This window comes from Canis lupus, chromosome 6 (genome assembly GCF_003254725.2).
Source record: "Canis lupus dingo isolate Sandy chromosome 6, ASM325472v2, whole genome shotgun sequence".
Classification (NCBI taxonomy): Eukaryota; Metazoa; Chordata; class Mammalia; order Carnivora; family Canidae; genus Canis; species Canis lupus.
In genome coordinates, this window is record NC_064248.1 from 22525172 (window position 1) to 22546488 (window position 21317).

A 21317-nucleotide genomic window follows, 5' to 3' on the forward strand; every position below is an offset into this window, starting at 1 on the left:
TGTGAGACAAGGGGGTTAGCCTTTATCATTTCCTGGGACTCTTCTTCACGAAAACTTAGAGGAACTCTGGATTCAGTGCCATAGCATTCTGAAATGAGAGTATATTATACATGTATAGAGGTTATCCTGCTTCTAAGATTCTCTTACTGAAAGTGGATAGTATGGTCTCTGTGATGTGTTTCAGAGCCCTCTCATCGCCGTAAGCCTTGATGGGCTGGAGTTCATGGTAGAATCGGGAGATCAATTTGTATTGACTTTCCAGTTATCCAACTGTTTACATTTTTCCCATTTTTAGATTGTGTTAACGGAAATGTACTATGATGGGTTCCATCGTTCCTTTTGTGACACAGACGACCTGGAAACAGTCCATGAAAGCGACTGCATTTTTGCCTTTGAGACTCCAGAAATATTTAGGCCTGAAGGAATTCTCAGTCAAAGAGGTAAATGAGCATCTGTTTCCATAAGGGTTTTCAGGTTTCACAACTGTCTACCCTTTGAGATGTCTATTATATGATGGCATAGTTTTTTAAAATTATGGTAAAATACACATAATACTTATTTTTGTGATGGCATAAATTTTATGGTAACATTCTCTGGAAGAAGGCAGTTCTCACTGTTTCAGGCAAGGATATTTCCTTAGTTTCTAATCTTTCCTGCCCACAGTTGGAGCAGCCCCTGTCTGAGGCTCAAACCTGATTGAATCCTCCCTTAAGTGGCTTCTTAAGCATCTTTTAACAGTATTTGGGAGGATGCATGATGGCTTTTTTTCTTTTTCTTTTTCTTTTTCTTTTCATTTTTTCTTTTCTTTTTTTTTTCTTTTTTGCATTTTGTTATCTGCTCTGATGCTTAATTTCTAAACTCTAACTCTTTGCTATAGAATGTTTTTTGATACCTTGCTTTTAAGGAATTTGCATCAAGGCAGCAAAAGAGAGTAAGGACTCTGTTCCTTTTCCTGTGGTTTGGGCTGTGATTTGGAACTTAGCCTATCTCTCTCTCTACTGTGCTTGGAGGATCTGGGGGCTATTTCTGATTTTGAAAGTTGCTAGGCAACTCCAACTTTGTTCCTGGCCTTAGTGTTCTTCATGGTTCTGGGGCCTCTGTTCTTTTTCTCTACTCCAGTAGTTATTAAAGCATGAGAGGCACCTAGGAACTGATTAGAAATGCAGATTCCTGGACCCCACTCCAGGCCCACTGAACGAGTGGCTCGGGGATGGGGCCCAGCATGCTGTTTTTCACAGGTGATTCTAATGTACACCAAAGTTCAAGAACTGCTGAAATGAGAACCCAGGCTCAACAATGTCTTTCTACTGCCATGATTTTTAGAACTGAAACCTCCCTGCTCATTCTGTCTTTTCTTATGCTTCCATTCCCTGACTTTTAACTGTCTGTTGAAATCTGCTTACAAGTCCTGCATCATCTTAATACTTAACATATCTTAATACCCAGCATTTCTTAGACCCAATCCTTCTGTGTTTCTTCTCTGGAATCATGATGCCACCATCCTTCTCTTCACCCAAGGTGAACCCAAGCACTTCTCCCTCAAAATTCATGTAGAACTTATTAAACATTATACAGTTTTCCTCCTCGTCCTCTTGCCACTGATACAGCTCAGACCAGCCTCAACTGGGCTTTTCTAGTAACTTCTCTAGTAATAGCTTTACCTGTAAGCTTTCTTCTGTTCAGTTATTTTTGGTGAAATAATGGTGCCACCAGACTTACTTGGATATATATTCTGATTGTATTACATGCTTATCGAATTGCCAGTGTTTCCCCCTTTGTCTGAGATTATATATCAGCACCTTAGAAGAATGTATGTCCTGCCATGGTTGGTCTTTACCTTTCTTTCCAGTCTCTTTACTATATTCTGTCTCCTTCTCCACATATCCCATCTCGGTTACTCTGTATGTCTCGAATGCCATGTACTTTTATACGTTTGGTTTGCTCTGTTGAGAATTCATTTCTCCAGTTCCTTTCTCAGCTCCTACTTTGTCTCCTCTACACACACCTCCCTGTAGTCTCCCCATCCCACCCAGTTCTAAACAACCACTCTTCTACTCTCCATCTCTGTAGACTAGTCTAGACTTTCATGTGAACAGAATTGTATAATATATGGCCTCTTTTGACTTGCTTCTTTCACTTAGCATAATGTTTCAGGGTTCATCCCTGTTGTAGTGTGTATTAGTCCTGCAGTCCTTTTTATGGCTGAATAGTATTTCATTGTATGTATACACCATGTTTGGTTTATCAGTTTATCTGTTGATGGACATTTGGGTTATTTCCCCATTATGGAATAGTGCTGTTATGACTATTTGTGTTTGTTTGAATACCTGTTTTCAGTTCTTTTGGGATACACACACATCTATGAGTGGAAACACTAGGTCATGGTAATTCTGTGTTTAATCTTTTGAGGAATTGTTAAACTGTTTTCTACAACAGGTGAATAATTTTTTATCCCGCCAATATATGTGGATTATAATTTTTCCACATTCTTGCTAACGTTTATTATTTTCCATCTTTTTTATTATAGCCATCCTAGTGGGTGTGAAGTGATGTGTTATTGTTCTTGTATTTGCATTTATTCATGCATTGTGTTTGGATGATGATGGATCATTTTTTCATGTGCTTGTTGGAAATTTGTTTATCCTCTATGGAGAAATATCTATTCAAATTTTTTCCCCATTTTTAAATTTAAAAATTTTTTCTTGTTATTGAGTTGTAAGAACTCTTTATATATGGTAGACGGATTCTAGACCCTTATCAGATATCTGACTTGCAAATATTTTCTTCTATTCTGTAGATTGCCTTTTCACTTTCTTGATAGTGACTTCTGATGCACAAAAGTTCTTATTTTTTTATTATTATTTTTTTAAAGTTCTTAGTTTTGAAGTCTGATTTTTTGTTGCTTATGCTTTTGGTGTCATATCTGAGATTTCATCCTTTAATCCAGGACCATGAAGCTTACTCCTGTGTTTACTTCTAAGAGTTTTGAAGCTTTAACTCTTACATTTAGATCTTTGCACCATTTTGAGTTAATTTTTGTATATGGTTTGAGGTGGTGGTCTACCTGCATTTTTTTGTTGTATGTAAATAGTCAGTACTCCTAGCTCCTAGCACTCTCCTAGCTGGAGAGACCATTCTTTCTGCTTTGAATGATCTTGGTGCCCTTATTTTGTAAGTCCTTAATTTAGTTCCTCCTTTCCTCCACCACCTACTTCCGGAGATGCCCCAGTTTCTGAACTTTTTGGTAATTCTTTATGTTGGGTTGGTCAGCTTTCTCAACTGCCAGACTAAGATTCAGTTATCTCTGGTATATTCATATTTACATTACTATTTTCTAGGTAGTTTGTTATTTCAGCTTTAATTTTTTTTGACCTAGCAGCTCTTTTTTTTTCCAGTTGCATTTTCATGTGCGTGCTTTGTTTGCTGAAATTGTTTTCTACTTTTAATTATATTACAGTAAAAAACTCCATTATCACCTTCTCCAGCAAGCTCTTCCTCACTTCCCCCATGTCAGGCTGGCTGCCTTCCTCTTGTTCCATCATGTCTTCTGCTAATCTCTGACAGCAGCACATTGTGTGTACTTCTCTTGTCCTTCCACTACACTGTGAAATTCTTTGCGGTTGGGGCTATGTTTTGTTTTATCTTTTATACCCCAGCAGTTCAGTATAGTTCCTAATGCACAATAAGAGCCCAATTAATGTCCATTCAACTGAAAATTTGCCCAAATCCCTTTGTGCACCCCTGTTAGTGTGAAGAGTTAACACTTTCTGTTTTTGTTTTTTTTAAAAGAATTTGAGCTCTTTTTTTTTATTTTTTTTTTAAGATTTTATTTATTCATGAGAAAGGCAGAGACAAAGGCAGAGGGAGAAGCAAGCTCCATTCAGGGAGCCCGACGTGGGACTCGATCCCGGGTCTCCAGGGTCATGCCCTGGGCTAAAGGCAGCGCTAAACTGCTGAACCACCCGGGTTGCCCTAAGTTTCTGTTTTTAAGTGAATTTGGTGAGGTCCAAGGTTGTCATCTACCAACCAGAGAATGCCCCTGTCAGAAGACTGACCATACCACTTACTAAGTATTAGCCTCTGTTCTAAGCCTTGTAAATGAATTACTTGAGATTTATGATGCTGCTGCCTTCCCCACTTTACACATGAAGGAGCTAAGACTTGGGGAAGTTGAGTAACCATCCCAGTCATGCAGCTGGTAGTAAGTGGGTGTGCTTTTTGAACACAGAGCTTGATTTCTGTGCAGTTGAGTGGTACCCCCTCTTCTCATTAGGGACCCTCATCACTTTAGAACAGGTCTTACCAGCCTTCTGCAAAAGAGCTAGGAAATGAAGTCAGGTCGTTCATTGTCTCAAATTCAAAATCCTCTTATTTTTATTTTTTCATACCAAAGTTTAAAGTGACTGTGAAGTGAAATCTGTTCTTCCTTTTGTAATTTGTTTTTGGTGTTTTAGTTTAAAATTTTTTCTTCTCTCTAATAGCCTGATGAAGATTCCATTTTTTCTTTTTTCTAGTTTCTATATACTTTTTTTTTTTTAAACTCGAGTTCTTCTGAAATTTATTTTTATATTAATCACATACTGGTCATTTTAAATTGCTGTAATGCTGATGTCCTTAATAGGTTTGGCAAATCTCATATTGATGGATTTTTAGTTTATTGCCAAAATACTGCTATGAATACTTTTGGTTTTGTACAAGCCACTTTTTATTTTATTCTTCTTTTCTTATTGTTGTTCTTATTTGTGTGTTGTGCTTATTTTTTGTGTGTGTGTGGTGATGGTGGCAGTGGAGGGCTTTTTCTTCTTCCCTGCTGAGCAGGGAGCCTGATGTGGGGTTCCATCCCAGGACCCCAAGATCATGGACCCCAAGAGAATATAGCTGCAAGTTATATTAAGTTATATTAAGCTGGATGCTTAACTGACTGAGCCACCTAGGTGTACTGGAGGGCTATCTTCTTTTTTTTTATAAATTTATTTTTTATTGGTGTTCAATTTGCCAACATATAGACTAATACCCAGTGCTCATCCCATCAAGTGTCCCCCTCAGTGCCCGTCACCCAGTCACCCTTCCCCCCCATCCACCTCCCCTTCCACCACCCCTAGTTCGTTTCCCAGAGTTAGGAGTCTCTCATGTTCTGTCTCCCTCCCTGATATTTCTGGAGGGCTATCTTCTATTTATAAGTTGGAGTATGATTTCCTTTAAACTTTGGTATGAGTTTAAAGGACTTTTAAGATCTGCTTTCTTAGCAACATTCAAATATACAATACAGTATTATTAATAACTATAGTCACTATGTTGTGCATTACATCTCATTACTTATTTTATTAGCTGGAAGTTCGAACTTTTTGATCCCCTTTCATTGATTTTGCTGACACTCTACCCTCCTGCAACCACTAATCTGTTTTCTGTCTATGTGAGCTTGGTTTTGTTCTTAAATTCCACATATAAGTGAGATCATACAGTATTTGTCTTTCTCTGTCTGAATTCTTTCACTTAGCATAAGGCCCTCAGGGTCCATCCATGTTGTTGCAAATGGCAAGATTTCGTTCTTTTTTTTATGGCTGAATAGTATTCTATCGAAATGAACAATTGTTTAATAAAGCACTTACTGAGTTTCTACTAAGTACAGGGCATTGTACTAGGTGCTGAATTGCTGAGTAGTAGCTCTGATTGATAGCACTGCTTTCAGGCATTTCTGAAGACCTGATTTTCAACAGCCTGTTTCATGCCCACCAATCATATATTTTTGTTCACTTTAAATGTAGGTCCATCCAGTGTGGTTGGTTTTATTAAGGGTGACATGCCCTATAATGACTATGAATCTAGTAAGTGTGGTTTATCTTTTGTTTCTAAAGTCTGGCTCTTTAGGGAGAAAAAACTACAGTTAGAATATTGAAGATCATTCCACATTTACTAGTCTTATTTTTTTTTTAATTTATTTAGTTGCTGGTTGTATGGTCTCACCCTAAATTTGTCTTGGTGAATCATCTCTGCAAACTTGCTCTTCTAAAACTGTATCCAATATTCACTCAAGTGAAGAGTTTTGTTTTTTTTTTTTAAAGATTTATTTATTTGAGAGAGAGAGAGAGAGAGTGTGTGTGAGTACGGGAAAGAGGCAGAGGGAGACAGACCGAGAATCCTCAAGCAGACTCCCCACCAAATGTGGATCCCAGGACCCCGAGATTATGACCTAAACTGAAATTAAGAGTCATATGCTCAATTGACTGAGCCACCTCAGTGCCCTCAAGTGAACAGTTTTAAATTTCAGTTTTCAAGACCTAAAGCTAATTTAAAGGAAACGATGATGCTTAAATTATTTTAATGGTGGGTGCCTAGGTGGCTCAGTTGGTTAAGCCTCTGACTCTTGATCTCAGCTTAGGTCTTGATCTCAGGATTGTGAGTTTAGGCCCCACTTGGGCTCCACGCTGGATGTGGAGTCTACTTGAAAATGAAATTAAAAAAAAGTTGTGGTTTTTTTAAAAAGATTTATTTATTTATTTATTTATTTATTCATTCATTCATTCATTCATTCATTCATTCATTTATTTATTTATGATAGAGAGAGAGAGAGAGACAGAGAGAGGCAGAGACACAGGCAGAGGGAGAAGCAGGCTCCATGCTGAGAGCCCGACGTGGGACTCGATCCCGGGACTCCAGGATGGTACCCTGGGCCAACCGCAGGCACTAAACTGCTGAGCCACCCAGGGATCCCCAGAAAAAGTTGTTTTAATGGCTAGATGCATTATCTCAAAGTAGATCATTTGGTTTCTTTTTTGATTATAGTTTAAATTACATGATGCAACTTCTTAATTTCTCTTTTGGGTAAATTTTTTGTAATGAATGACAAAAAGAATTTTGAATTCTTGAATAAGTTGTTTTTTATTTTTTTATTTTTCCAGGAATCCACTTAAACAACAATCTAAACCACTTGAAATTTGGATTGGATCATCATCGACTGTCTTCTACACAAGCATTAGCAAAGCAAGGGAAAACAGACTTGCCCCCAACAAGAGCAGGAGGCGACAAGATTGTTCTATTAGTGTGTAACCGAGCCTGCACTGGGCAACAAGGGAAGAGGTAAAAACCAGATTACCAATAAGTGCTGAAACTGTAAAAGTCTAATATTTTCAAACATTTAAAAATGTGGGCACGAAAACCCCTTACTTTTATTAATTTTTGATTCTGATATTTAGAAAAAGTATACGTATAAGTTGACCTGATTTGAGGAGTTGAGAAGGGGAGAATATAAAATTAGAATGATAGAATCTGAATTAGAAAGGCTTTTCAAGCTCATCTAGTTGTTAAAGGCTCGATGGATGTATTTATTTTTAGTTTTTTAGTTCAGGTTCCTCGTGGGGCCTTCAGGCCTATATCCAGCTACTTTCTTAACAGCTTTTTTTTTTTTTTTTTTTTTAATTCTTAACATATCTTGTTGGATGGTACATGCACCTCAGTCTTATGTTCCAAACTGAACAGACTCTCATTCCCTGTAAATCTGGTCTTCCAGTATTTCCTCTCTCAGCAAATGGCACCACTATTCATTCAGCTGCTTAAGTCAGAAATTTGGGAGTCGCATATCTCTCTCAAGTCTGTTTCCTGCTAAGAATTGTTGGGACTTTTAGACTGTGTTTTATTTTATTTTTTTTTTATTTTTTTATTTTTTTAGACTGTGTTTTAAAGCAGCCCTATCACAATAGTAATGTAACCTGAGTAATCACGAGATATGGGTATGTTTCAGGGACAAAGGACTCTGTTTCTCCTGTTTGTCAGGGTAACATTTTATTATCCTTTTCAAATGTTGATTTGAGATAACTTCCTCATTTAATAATGGTTAAATAACATAAGTGCAAAATGTGTTGATTTGTATATTTATGATATTTGTTAACCAATACTTGGGTGTTTACAGTGTCAGGCACTATTCCAACACTGGGGATAGAGCTGTGAAGGAGACAGGCTGTGTTCTTGTGGAGCTTAGACAGACTGGCCGTATACAAGTGTCTTTACTGGTGTGATAGAGTGTGCTGGTCAGGGGTGTAGCCAGGCTGCACCAAAGAGGGGGATGGGGAAATCCACCCGAGGAAGTAGCATACCTCTGAGGAGACAGTGTGAGTGATGGGAACCTCTGGGGAAAAGGATCTGTACTGAGACAACATGAGTACAAAGACCCTAAGACTAAGAGGAGCTTGGCATGTTTAAAAGGGGGCAGAAAGAAAGGCAGCTCAGCGCATTGATAAAAACTAAAGAACTGGGCAGCCCCGGTGGTGCAGCGGTTTAGCGCCGCCTGCAGTCCAGGGCGTGATCCTGGAGACCATGGATCGAGTCCCATGTTGGGCTCTCTGTATGAAGCCTGCTTCTTCCTCTGCCTGTGTCTCTGCCTCCCTCTCTCTCTGTCTCTATGAATAAATAAATAAATAAAATCTTTAAAAAAACAAAAAACAAAAAAACAAACTAAAAAACTTGTGGAGTCCCTTTTGTGATGCCCTTCTCTTACAAGTGAAGACATGACCGTGTGAAAAACAGGAGTGGCTGATTTATACACACTTGTAATTTCTTTCACATCACAGTACTGTATGTGGAGGGCTGCTACGTGTGGAAGACCTGCCGTGTATGGAGGACTGTTGTGTGTACGGAGGCTGTTAGAAACAGCTCTCCTGGTCTGAGAGCCCCTGTTTCAGCCTGAGTCAGGGTTTCAAACTCTTGGCTTGTTCATTCATTCATTAAGCATTTATTGATTTCTAGGCATTGGCTCTTTGGGTTACTGTGATAAATAAATCACAGTTCCTGCTATCAGATAACTCTGTCTACTGGTAGAGGCAGGAAGATAGAGGGTACTTGTAGCACCATGGCCCAGATAGCCCAAGGAACAAATCAATAGGGTGCTTCCTGGAGAAGAATCCCTCCGCAGGGTCTTGATGTGGTGAAGGGGAGATAGCCTAGAGGCAGGGCGGGAGGGAGTTGGCTGCACAGAGAGTGGGTAGGACACATGTAAGGCACAAAGAGTAGGTCTGAACAGCCTGGCTGCATATCACAACCACTTCTGATGGTGGGGTTCCTCAGCAAATCTCAGTGCTCCCGCCACATACCACTGTGATTACAACAGAATCTTGGAGGGCTGCACTTGGGCGTCATGGTTTTTGTTGTTGTTTTAAGATTGTATTTATTTATTCATGAGAGACACAGAAAGAGAGAGGCAGACACATAAGCAGAGGGAGAAGCAGGCTTCCTGTGGGGAACCCAATGCGGGACTCAATTCTGGGCCCCCGGGATCATGCCCTGAGCCAAAGGCAGGCACTCAACCACTGAGCCGCCCAGGTGCCCTTGGACATCTTGGTGTTTTAAAGCTGCCTTGGTAATCTTCGTGTACAGCCAGAGCAGAGAACTGTGGCCCTGCCTCTGATTCTCTAACTCCTGGGGGCCTAGCATAGGCAGGAGCCTCATGGCTTCTACCCTAGGCTGGCAGCTGACTTTTACTGTGACTTGCTTGCCAGTGCCTTCCTTGTCAGACTACCAGGGTAATGCTGTCTTGCATGTCAGACCTTCCAGCCCTGTCTATTCCTCTAGCACCCAACCCGTTCTTTGTAGACCCATACTGTTTGCTAGACTATATCCACTTCTGTCTTCTTTCCTCACTGTATTCATTGATCCTGTCCTCTTGCTATGTAGTATCCCCAGTCGCCATTTTAGCACATGAACTATTAAATTTCATTTAGCAATCTAAGCTTCTCTTCTGACTTTTTCATCCACTTATGAAAATAACTATTAAATTTCCTATTTTGAGAACCATCCTAAACCCAATAATGTAGTTGTTCCATTTTAAGAAATCATAAATAAAAAATTACAGCATTAAAGGGATGGCCGTACTTTTAAGGTGATTGCAATATTTATCTGTGTTAGGTTTGGACTGCCTTTTGTTCTGCACTTAGAGAAGACAATAGCATGGGACCTTCTGCAGAAGGAAATCTTGGAGAAGATGAAGTATTTCTTGAGGCCCACAGTTTGCATTCAGGTGGGTAAGCGTTTTGACACTCTAGCATAGCATGGGTGCATACCCAGTGAAGGAACAGTCACTGTGATGAAATTTGAATTTTGGACCCCTGTGCTTAGGGAAGACTAGGCATGGATTTGGGATGTTGAGGAGCCCTGGTGGAAAGCTGTTTGATAAAATCAGCTGTGTTCAGATTTTCAAGACTAAGGACTTAATTCCTCATTTTCTGGCCATTGCAAGAATTTCCTTGAACTGCTAGGTATTTCTTTGTAATACATATTTATTGTTAAAGATTAGCACATGATTAGCTGTGTATTTTCAAAATTAGGATTACTATATTAAGATATCCTTAAGATAACTTAAGACTTATATTAAGTTAATGTTCAGCCTAAAGCAGCATATTACTTGTCCTGTATAACATATTTGATATGTGAGTTGCACTTAGGTAAATCATCTTTAAAGTGTATAATAGTGGCTCAGCAACGTAACAGAACATCAGAAGTTTTGCAAAACCATTTGCTGTCCTTCTGTTTTGGAAAAGCCACTGTGGCGCACATGGCCTTGAAGAGAAACTCAGCCACATTTTCCTTTATTGTTTGATTGCAGGTGTGTCCATTCAGTTTGCGTGTTGTCAGTGTTGTGGGGATAACATACTTGCTGCCCCAGGAGGAGCAGCCGCTGTGCCACCCAACAGTAGAAAGGTAAAAATCAGTAACTCACCTTCCAGAATTTTATTTATGCTCCTGTGTATTTTCTAGTGATGTCTGGTATAATTTTCACCTAAGTGTGGTAGGCTCCTTAGGCTTGTTTAGATGTACTTATTTTACTTTTCATTCATATTTGAATATGATATTACGATCTTTTTTTTAAAATCAGAAAAGCCTGGAGTACCCCTGTCAGGAAAGCAAATTAATGCATTTCCCAGGACTACAGATAAATTACACTTCCATATTTAATCAAGATGGAAGTTTTCCAAAGTAGAGTTCTCATCATGCAACTTTCCTCCTGGAAATCTTAAATGGTAACCTGTGGCCTAAAAGATAAAACCCAGACTTCCACGGTCTATGAAGCTCTACACAGTTTGAACCCTGCTTGCTTCCCATTTGTCAGGTCCCGCTCTTCTTCTCTAAACCTTCAGCAGCATCAGAGCATGAGGATTGTTGGAATGTGTGGCACAGCTTTGTGTGTGCCTTTGCACATGTGGTGTCATTTGTTGATCATTCTGTCCCTCCTGTCCCTCAGTAGACAGTCACTTCACTCTGCTACCTCTGTGCTTTCTACATGCTTCTGACACCCTACTGTATTAATAAAACAATACAAATGTGTGTGTATATATACACAATACATATATGGGTATATAAATACAAAAGCTCACATTGTTTTTATTATAATTTGTAACAAATATTATAGTTTCTTCATTTTAGGATTCCAAAATATATATATACATACATACACATATAACCTGGTTCTGTTTGAAAGAAGTTTAAGTTTGGTTTTAGAGATGAGTTTTTTGTTTTTTGTTTTAAGATTTTATTTATTTATTCATGAGAGACACAGAGAGAGAGGCAGAAACACAGGCAGAGGGAGAAGCAGGCTCCATGGAGGGAGTCTGATGTGGGACTCGATCCTGGGTCTCCAGGATCAGGCCCTGGGCTGAAGACAGCACTAAACCACTGAGCCACCAGGGCTACCCGAGACAAGAGTTAAGAGATTAGGTTATCCAGAATACTGCAAAGCATAACAAATTCTAGATGGGTAATTAATATTGACTAGTAATGCTGAAGAGTTTCTCAGAAGATGGCGATAAGACAGGGAGCTTAGGGGGAGGGCTTTATAAAGGACAGAGATGGAACCTTACAGGAAGGTCAGTTTAGATTGGCGTGGGCACAGTCCAAGGGCCAGGCATGGTTTACAGGAGAGGAGAAATGCAGGAGCAGACTTTGTTCCCAGAGGAACTATCATCCGGTTTCTATTTGGGTTGGTGAGAAATGAGACAAAAAGTTGGAAAGGTCATAAAGAACATCTAAAAGTGATTGTGCACAGCCTTATAACATGTGGCTGATTTTTTCTAATCTATTTCTATACCGGACATTTTAATTTAAGGATTTTTTTGTCCAATTGTAACCTAGTTATTCTAAATATGAGATCATTACAGTCTCTCCAGAAACCTTTCCTGATGAGGAACAATGATGAAGATTTTCAGTAATCCTGTTATGATATCAAATTGCAGGTAATCATGTAAGTAAAATTTATTTAGAACATAATATGTCACTTCCCTCTCCATCCTCTAGGGCATTAAAATCTTGTGGACCAGGTGGCACTGCACATGTGAAGTTAGTGGTAGAATGGGACAAGGAAACAAAAGACTTGTGAGTATTTTTTTATTTAGTGCTTATAGAATCATTGTTTTAATTATCATTTTAATAGCATCCCTTTGATCTTTCAGATTAGCTGAAACAAATCTCTCTTTAAGTATCCAAATGAGTTGCTAATCTTTTATTTAACTGGTTATTTCTTTCCTATACTTTCTGTTGTCCGGATCTCAAAGACCTCAAAACATTTGTTTGCTGCTATCAGAGCTATTTACTTATCCTTGTACAGGGCCAATTACTTTTTTTTTAGAGAGGAAACTGGGAGAGAGGGAGAGAGAGAGAATCTTAAGCAGGCTCCACACTGGGTGGAGGGCTTGATCTCATGACTTGAGATCATGACCTAAACTGAAATCAAGAGTTGGATACTTAACCAACTGAGCCACCCAGGCACCCCTTTGATTTTTATTGTAGGCCTATTAACTCTAGTAAATTACACCAAATGCATATACCCTTATATACAAAGGACAAGGATCTATGAATTAACAGTTCATGGCCAAGCCCATGAAAGAAATAATAAAGTTATTTCTTGAAAATAACTTTACAGATACGGAACTTTTCAAGCGTATTTTGGAACACAGAATAGTTGCATGACCAGCTGAATAACCTGTTGGTGTCATTACACATTGGTTCTTTTTGGTTTATAAATTTATAGTCACATTGTAAAGCTGCAGTTTTTGGGTCAGTTTTGCAAGACATTCTCTGATGAATACCTGCCTTCCCCCCATTGCAGCTTATTTGTAAATACTGAAGATGAGTATATTCCTGATGCAGAAAGTGTCCGTCTGCAGAGGGAGCGTCATCATCAGCCTCAGACTTGCACTTTATCCCAGTGTTTCCAGCTCTACACCAAAGAGGAGCGGGTAAGAGCCCGGCAGCACTTCTTGGGTGGTGAGGGTAGCAGGGAGGGAACTGTGGTAGGATGATACCAGAGAAGCAAATTATGCCCCAGAAAAGTCCCCAGACATACTATACTCCTGTAAGTTCTGCACACATAATGGGCACCTAAGTGCTGTCCTTTTTAGGACTTTAACATAAAGTCATTTAGATTATTAGAAAACCTTGATTGAAATGCTCTAGAAGTAAACCTTTGTAATTTTTTTCTTTTCTTTTTAACAACACTTTTTTTGTTGTTGTTTCGATTTGGAGATTTTAAATCATTTGCCTTAGTAACCAGAGTAGTGATTCTTAATTTTTTGGTACTAAGAACATAAGTACCAGGACCTATTTAAATTTAAACTTAAATTAATTAAATTAATTAAAATTAAAAGTTCAGTTCCTTAGCTGCTTTAGTCACATTTGGAGTGCTCAGTGCAGGTATACATAGAAAATTCTATCAGACAGCATGGTTTGGACCACTTAGCACAGTGCTTTGCAGATAGTAGGGACTCCGTAAGTATTTGAATGGAAGAATGGACAGATACATGGATGAATAAGTCTTTGTGGATGGGATCAAGGCCTGTGTAGTTTTTAAAACTTTCCAAGTTCATACACCTTGAGCAGCCTTGACTAGAGCACCTGGGTGTTCAGCTAATCTTGAGTTCATGTTTAGGATCATAATTTTGACCACTAATTGTTACTGCGCACACTTGTATGTAGTGAACCCTGCAATTTCAGGGTTGGAGGGGACTTTAAAACTCCTTTTTTCTAATGGTTGAGTTCTTCTATCAGATTCCAAATAGGTGATTGTCCAGCCACTGTTTGAATACCTTAGTTATGAGGCATTAGTCTCTATTCGAGACACACCATTTCATCTCTGGATATCTCTAATGGTCACTGAGGCTGCCCTTCGTGAAATATGCCCGAGGCTACTACAACCAACAGGTGTTCTCTCTCCTGAGTTCGTTAAGGATTCTTGAGGACTAGTCTTTTTTTTTTTTTTTTTTTTTGAGTACAAGTCTTAATTGTCTTCCACTTGTCTACCCTTTAAATATTTGAAAATACTTTTAATAGAGTCCTTTTCCCCCAAGCTGTTCATAGCTAGTTCCTTTAATAATAGTTTTTCATAAGATCTTTTTTTTTTTTTTCCCCAGTTTGGGGCCTAATTATAAAATAGTTAGTTGACTTTAAAACAGGTTGATGGCAGACTCTGTGTGGTACCTTGTCCTATTTTGGGCTTTTTTTTTTGGTTGAGGAGGGGATGTTTGAGAATGTTACAAAGCTTAAAACTGAGCAGATCTACTAGATGACAATATTTGTATTCCACAAAACATCTCACTGATTTAGAAGGATGAGTTCAAGCTGGCAAGATATATTTTAGTAGGGATTCATTTATTCAGTAAATGTTCACTGAGTTTATACTATGCGCTCGGTGCTACCCATGGTACTGCAGATATAACAGGGACCAAGCCAGGCAGTGTTTCTGCTTTTGGGCTGATTATAGTCTAGTGGGGATAAATAAGTAAATCAAGGAAGGAACCTACTGTGGTTGAGAAACAGGAGTGAGGCCAATGTGGCTGGAACACAGGGATAAGGGAGAGAGTTGTGACAGTCTGTCCTGGTTATAAAATAACCCTAGCATCTATAAGCAGTGCCTGGCACAGAGAAAGCATTCAGTAAGTACATATTAGAATGAATGAATGTGTATTACTTGGGTAGTAGAGGTATGGAGGAGGGATTTAGGGAGTTAGGGATTTAGCCGCAGACCATAAGATGGTTAACTTTGAGTTTAGTTATCTGCAAGCTCAGTATTGATCTGCAGTGTCATGTGTCAGCCACTATCAGCTGCTGCCTTAAGGATGCTTTAAAACAGGTCCAGAATTCAGATGGTGATAGCACTGCTCTTTTCATTACCTAAGTGTTCATGGTTAAGAGACTGACAAACCGGGGCATGAGACAGTGGCTAGGGGATGGTGCATCTGGAAACCATAACATGCTGAATTGACAGAGGAGGCCTTAAGTAGAGATCTGATAGCTATTTTTAGGCACTTTAAGGACTGTCTGTGGATGAGGGATTGGACTTAATTCTATCTAAAAAGCAGAACTTAAGGATTGAAAATTACAGGGAGAATGAATTTGTCTTAATATGAGGAAGAACTCTGACAGACCTTCTGAAAACGAAATAGCTGCCTACTGAGACAGCCGCCTTTTGTTTGCTAGGCAGTTAGCTAGACCAGTGTTGCTCCAAGTATGGTCTGCAGGTCTAGGAGCTCTTTGTAGCACCTTACAGTGTGATAATACAGAAATGAGAGATGTTTTAAAAACTGCTATAGCTGTTAGACATTGTCAGGACATTCTCATTGTATCTTATAAAAGTATCTGTATTGGAAATTAAAACAAATAACAACCTGGCCCTTTACCACAAGCCTTGGGCTGCATGGCCACATAGGGAGACTATAAATATGTCACCCAGAGGTGCAGCGTAACAGTGTAGGTCCCTGCCAGTCTAAGTGTCTGAGTCATTTCCACCCACCCAAACTTGTTTTTCTCCCCATATTTCTTACAAACATGATTGGATCTCCCTGTATGAAAAAAAAATCCCCTCAGTTCTGCTTTCCTTTCCAATGAGCCATGCCTGCCTTTCTCCTCCTCCTTTCTGCCTCATTCCCCTTTAGGGGTTTCAGCTCCTTCCTTCCCACCATCTCACTTGCACTTCTGACACTGCTCTCTGAAATTCTCGGTGGCCCCTGGTTTGCTCGCTTCTGTGGCCTTTGCTCCGTCTGCATTTGACCTCTCTAGGATCTTGCCATTGTCTCTCCTTGGTGTGCATAAAAGGGAATGCTTCTGGTTTGCCTGTTTTTCTGACTATGCATCCTCAGACTCTGGTGGTTTCTCAGCTTTAGTATTTCTTTTTGAAAGAGGCATTCCTCAAGATTCTGTTCTTGACTTCTGTCTGTTCCATCTCAGTGGGCATTGATTGTCATCCATACCATGGTTTCCTTACTTCATCATGTTCATGGTCCCAGATCTGATACCTCTTCTAAACTCCAGAGGAGATTTAAATCTCTCACCAGACATGCCTCATGGGCACCTCTAACTGAATATGTCCCCATCCTGAAGAGGTGACATGTGGACCTGAAGCCTCAGATTAATGTTCAGAAAGACCTTATTGATAGCAGGAGTAGAGAGGATTGATTGGAGTCGTTCAGTGCTTGGGAGAGAGAGATCAGTTAGGAGACTCGCAGAAGTCCAGGTAAGAGCCTGGGTGAGGACTTTGAGTGAAGGCCATGTTAGTGGGAATGGAGTAGAGGAGACAGGTGTGAGACATGGCAGAGACAATTACTTTGGGTAGATGTGGGGCAGGAGGAAGAGGGAAGGGTTTGAGGGTTTGCAATACCCGCCCTCTGCTCCTGCCGCTGGTGCTGCTTTTAGTGGGTGGCAGAGGTGGTTGCAAATGTAGGACATAGAAGAAGAGGAAGAGGAAGTATATTGATGGAAAGGCAACAGGTTCAGTTCAGGAGTTTGTGGAATTTGAGGTTCTTCTGTAACATTGAACATCCTCTGTATAATATTGGCCTGTTAGTCATCCCTTTTTGAGGGAGAATTTATTCAGCTCTGGCCAAGTGCCTCTTGTGATTGTGTTTTTCCATTGACTCCCCCATCAAATGTGGTTTCCAGAGAGATTCTGAGTTGTACCATGCCCTGAGCAAGAAATGAGTGCCGTGGTCTCCTATAAAAAAAAAGTCTTGCCTTAAGTGGAGCTTAATGGAAGTCATTTCATGCTCCTTGTTTTCAGCTTGCCCCAGATGATGCCTGGCGTTGCCCACACTGTAAGCAGCTGCAGCAGGGGAGCATTACGTTAAGCCTCTGGACTCTGCCTGATGTGCTTATTATACATCTAAAGAGATTTCGACAGGTAGGTAAACCCTCCGTCATGGCAAGAAAAGCTATGACCAAGTTTCTTACGCCCCTACCAGTGGACTGCATAGGGATTCTTTGGCTGTCCCTCTTTGGTCTGGTGGTCCTGTTCATGTTGTTACAGACACATCTGTCTCAGTGTTTGGGGACATGTTTTGATCTTACCCAGAGCAAAATGTGAACATTCTGTGACCCTTTAAATTCTAAACATTTTAGTTCATCCTGCAGATATTTTACTGTGTTCTTGAGGACTTGCTTTAGATTTATAAATGTTGTGTTTTAGATTTACAAATGTTATGCTTTAAATTTTGCTAAGTGTACTTTGGGATTTAAAAAAACAAACATACAAATGTAGAGCTCCTTTCTGGGGGTGGGTAGAATTCTCTTTGTACCTAAAGTAATAATGGGTGTCATCCTGCTCCCCAGGAGCTGTCATGTAGTTGGGAAGATGAGTCATAAATGTATACAAAGAAAATCTGCTTTGAGTTGTATTACTCTTGAGTCAGTTTTTCCCAAAAAGGCTGTCTATTCCCTAAAGTTAGGAATGTCCTGGGCAGACCCCATTGTAAGAGAGGTAAATAGGAGGTAAATGTTTAAGAAGTCTGAGGCCTGGCTTTTAGGTTTGTATCTGAAAGATTAGGATTGGGCATCTCCCAGGTGAGTTGGACGCAGGGCCATGTACACAGTGGCAGAGGGAACGATGTGTGCAAGGAGATAGCATGTGCCAAAGACTGAGCAGGCCAGTTTGGCTAGACTTCTGGAGGGTGGGGAAGGTGTGAGTTAAGGTAGAAGGGCTGCTTAGGGACTGGCTGTCCAAGCAGAACCTTTTGGGCAGAGTGGGATTCTGATAAAGGATTACAAGCAGAGAAGCAACATGACCAAATTTTTTATTTGAAGAGACCATTCTGGCTGCTGTATGGAAAATGTGAGGCTGCACAAATGAAGCTAGGGAGATCTGAAGGGAGCCATGGCAACCATCCAAGGGAGGATGCTGATGGCTTGTATGAAGCTGTGGCAGTAGATAAGACCCGAATAGATTGAGCAGATGTTTAGGACTTGCTGATGAAGTGGAGGTATCTGGGATGACACGCCCAGGATCCCTAGGGCTGGGCTTTCACTCAAAGGTTTGGGGGTCTGGCTCCTATAATGGTGGAGTATCCCAACTGCATGCATCCCTTGGGATCTGCAGGTAGAGAGTTGGTGAGGTTCAGAGCCCTGCCTTCAGCCTTCTCTGGCCCCTTCGACACACGCACACTAACTTCCTTTGCTTTCTGTTTTTTTTTGAAGGCAGTCACTTTTGACTTCTCTCTGGACCCTCCCCAATTATCTCTTCAGTTCAGTTGTGCCTCTGCAGTGCCTCCTGAGTGTGCCCCCTTCTCCTCATTATTGCTGCCAGTGTGCCACTTCAGATTTGTGATACTTTCCAGCTGGTTGCAGTTGCATTGTCTTCTACTTGATTTCTTAACCTAAGCTGCTCCTCCCTTAGTGTCATGCCCTGCACACTGCTTACACAGCCCTAATGACGTCCCCTCCCTCAAGCCTTAGCGCTTGACTGCAAAGTAAGGTCCAGATTCTTTAGTCTGACCTTCATGACAGTCCAGGGCTCATCCTGCCTTTCTTTTATAAACATTTTCCTTCTTTTAATAGATTCACAGCTCTTGAGGTGGGTGTTTATCCATGCCTGGTTAATTTCTTAAAGCTTCCTCAGACACAGGAAGCATTCAGAAGACAGCTATTGAGCTGACGGATTTCAGGATTTCCCGGTGGCCTTAATGGAAAATACAGATTACCCAAGATTATCAGCTAAATAAATATATTAAGTCAGTTTAAGCATTAACATGCTTGTTGGAAGAGATGGAGAGGAAAGGAGTGCAGTGCTTATCCAGTGGCTACTCTATGCCAGCAGTGTGCTTCATCTCTCACATACATGATTACTCCATTACTTTTCATGCCTCTGTGACAGAGGTATTAGGATGAACTGCCTGATACTGACAATTTTGTATGTCAAAAACCTAAAACTCCTCTATCAGATAAGGAGACTCAAAGAAGTTCATCACCCCTTACATGTAGGTCATTGCTTGTTCTATTTTTAGTGCTGTTATAACCTGTTCCTCCAGATAGTTAAAGCTTTTAATGTGTTTCCCTATTTTGTATGTATCTTGGGAAACCTCAGATCGGTAACTAAAACCACTCTTGCTGATAGGGTCCACATTCCACACACAACTGATCTGCCATCCACTTGCATGAAAATATCATCAGAACTTGTTTTTCTTCTTGCAACAGGAAGGAGACAGGCGTATGAAACTTCAGAACATGGTCAAGTTCCCCTTGACTGGCCTGGACATGACACCTCATGTGGTTAAGAGAAGTCAGAGCAGCTGGAGCTTGCCATCCCATTGGTCTCCGTGGAGACGGCCCTATGGACTCGGGAGGGACCCTGAGGACTACGTCTATGACCTGTATGCTGTGTGCAATCATCATGGCACCATGCAAGGGGGGCACTACACAGGTCTGCAGTGCGAGGGGCCGGGTGTCTATGCTGACCCTTCCTTCACACATGTTTTGCTTGTGACAGGGTTATTTTTGCTTTAAAATCTCCCTTTCTCTTCTAGTAGGCACTGTGCCAACTTTGAGAGCAGTTCTCATCCTCAGGATCTCTGTCCACAAACAAAAAATGAAAATTCTTCCTTCTTTTCTTGAGTTGGATCATCCAGTAGCTGTCTGAACTGACTGAGGAGGGGTGCATGCAGACAGCACTGTCTGGGCCATTGAGGGCTCACTTTGGTTACCTCCCCTGCACTCCACTCTTGAGGTTTCATTCTACCTCCTTGAAATTCCAGCTTCTCCCTTGAGTGATTATATGAACCAGTTTTATACTGTCTTTAAAGTGACTTCAAAGAGTTTTCTCTTTGTTTTAGGGCTAAATTTATTTTTCATTTTTAAAAGTTATGTTCATTATCTAAAATTTGTAGACAAGAGAGAGAGAACAGTACCATCATCCTTAGGCTCATCACTCAAAAATAATGATTGGTAACTTTTTAAAAAACATTGTGATTAACAAACATACCAAAATTTACCATTTGAACCAAGTTTGAAGTGTGGAGTTCAATGGCATTAAGTACGTTCATGTTGTTCTGAGGCCCTCACCACCATCCTTCTCCAGAACGTTTTTCTTCTTCCCAAACTGAAACATTAAACAGCAACTTCCTTTTCTCCTCTTCTCCCCAATCTCCTGGTCACCACTAGTCTTCCTGTTTCTACGAATCTGATTACACCTGGAATCTTCTATAAGTGGAACCATATAGTATCTGTCCTTTTGTGTCTGGCTTAGTTCACATAGCATGTCTGTAAGATTCACCCATGTTCTAGCATGTGTCAGAATTCCTTTTTTTTTTTTTTTTTTTAAGGCTGAATAATATACCATTGTATGTAGGTAACATTTCTTCTGGTGTTTTTTTTAGATGTTTTGGCCATTAATTTACACAGTCATGATTGTACTGGTAGGTTCTATTTAGGTGAACATTCATGGAACATGTCCTACTTAGCTTGCCCTGGGCTGTCAGAGGCACATCAGAAACAAATAGGCCTCAACCTCTGTCTTCCAGGAGTGTACTCAAGTAGGGGACCAGATAATATGTAAGATCAGTAACGTGTAATACGTTCTGTGGTGGAAATGTGTTTGGGCAGTAGAGGAAGGGCCTGTGGGAGCATGGTCAGAGTGTATCGGAGGCACAGGAGAAGCCATGGGGATGGTAACCTGCTGCTTGCACTTCAGGACTGTATGGGCTGACAGGGAGATAGACAGTAAAAGTATCAGAATCAGAAGCGCAATGAAGTGCAAGTCCTCCATGCATTCCCTGTATCCCAGTCTTCATGCTTACCATTATAATAGAAGTATTTGGATGTTGGTGCTTAATTTTTATAAACACTGTTTTTCATGACCACAGAACATTCTGTTGGTGGAACTCTAGTTTTATATAGGTGTTCCCCATTGTTGAACATGTCTATTGTCTCTGGTGTTTAACTTTTTTTTTTTTTTTTAAGATTTTATTTATTCAAGAGAGACAGAGAGAGAGAGAGGGAGCGGGAGAGAGAGAAAGAGAGAGAGAGAGAGGCAGAGACACAGGCAGAGGAAGAAGCAGGCTTCATGCAGGGAGCTTGATGTG

The 21317-nt window shown here is 40.4% G+C and overlaps 1 protein-coding gene across 1 annotated transcript in view; it reads left to right on the forward strand.

The window, feature by feature from the left end:
• Positions 1-21317, forward strand: part of USP31 (ubiquitin specific peptidase 31) — a 71473-nt gene that overhangs the window by 33947 nt on the left and 16209 nt on the right. The window contains exons 6-13 of the mRNA XM_025416191.3: positions 296-440; positions 6900-7077; positions 9895-10006; positions 10592-10686; positions 12277-12354; positions 13088-13217; positions 17030-17149; positions 19435-19660. Of these exons, the coding sequence (XP_025271976.2) occupies positions 296-440; positions 6900-7077; positions 9895-10006; positions 10592-10686; positions 12277-12354; positions 13088-13217; positions 17030-17149; positions 19435-19660 (1084 nt within the window). The remainder of the gene's footprint in view (positions 1-295; positions 441-6899; positions 7078-9894; positions 10007-10591; positions 10687-12276; positions 12355-13087; positions 13218-17029; positions 17150-19434; positions 19661-21317) is intronic.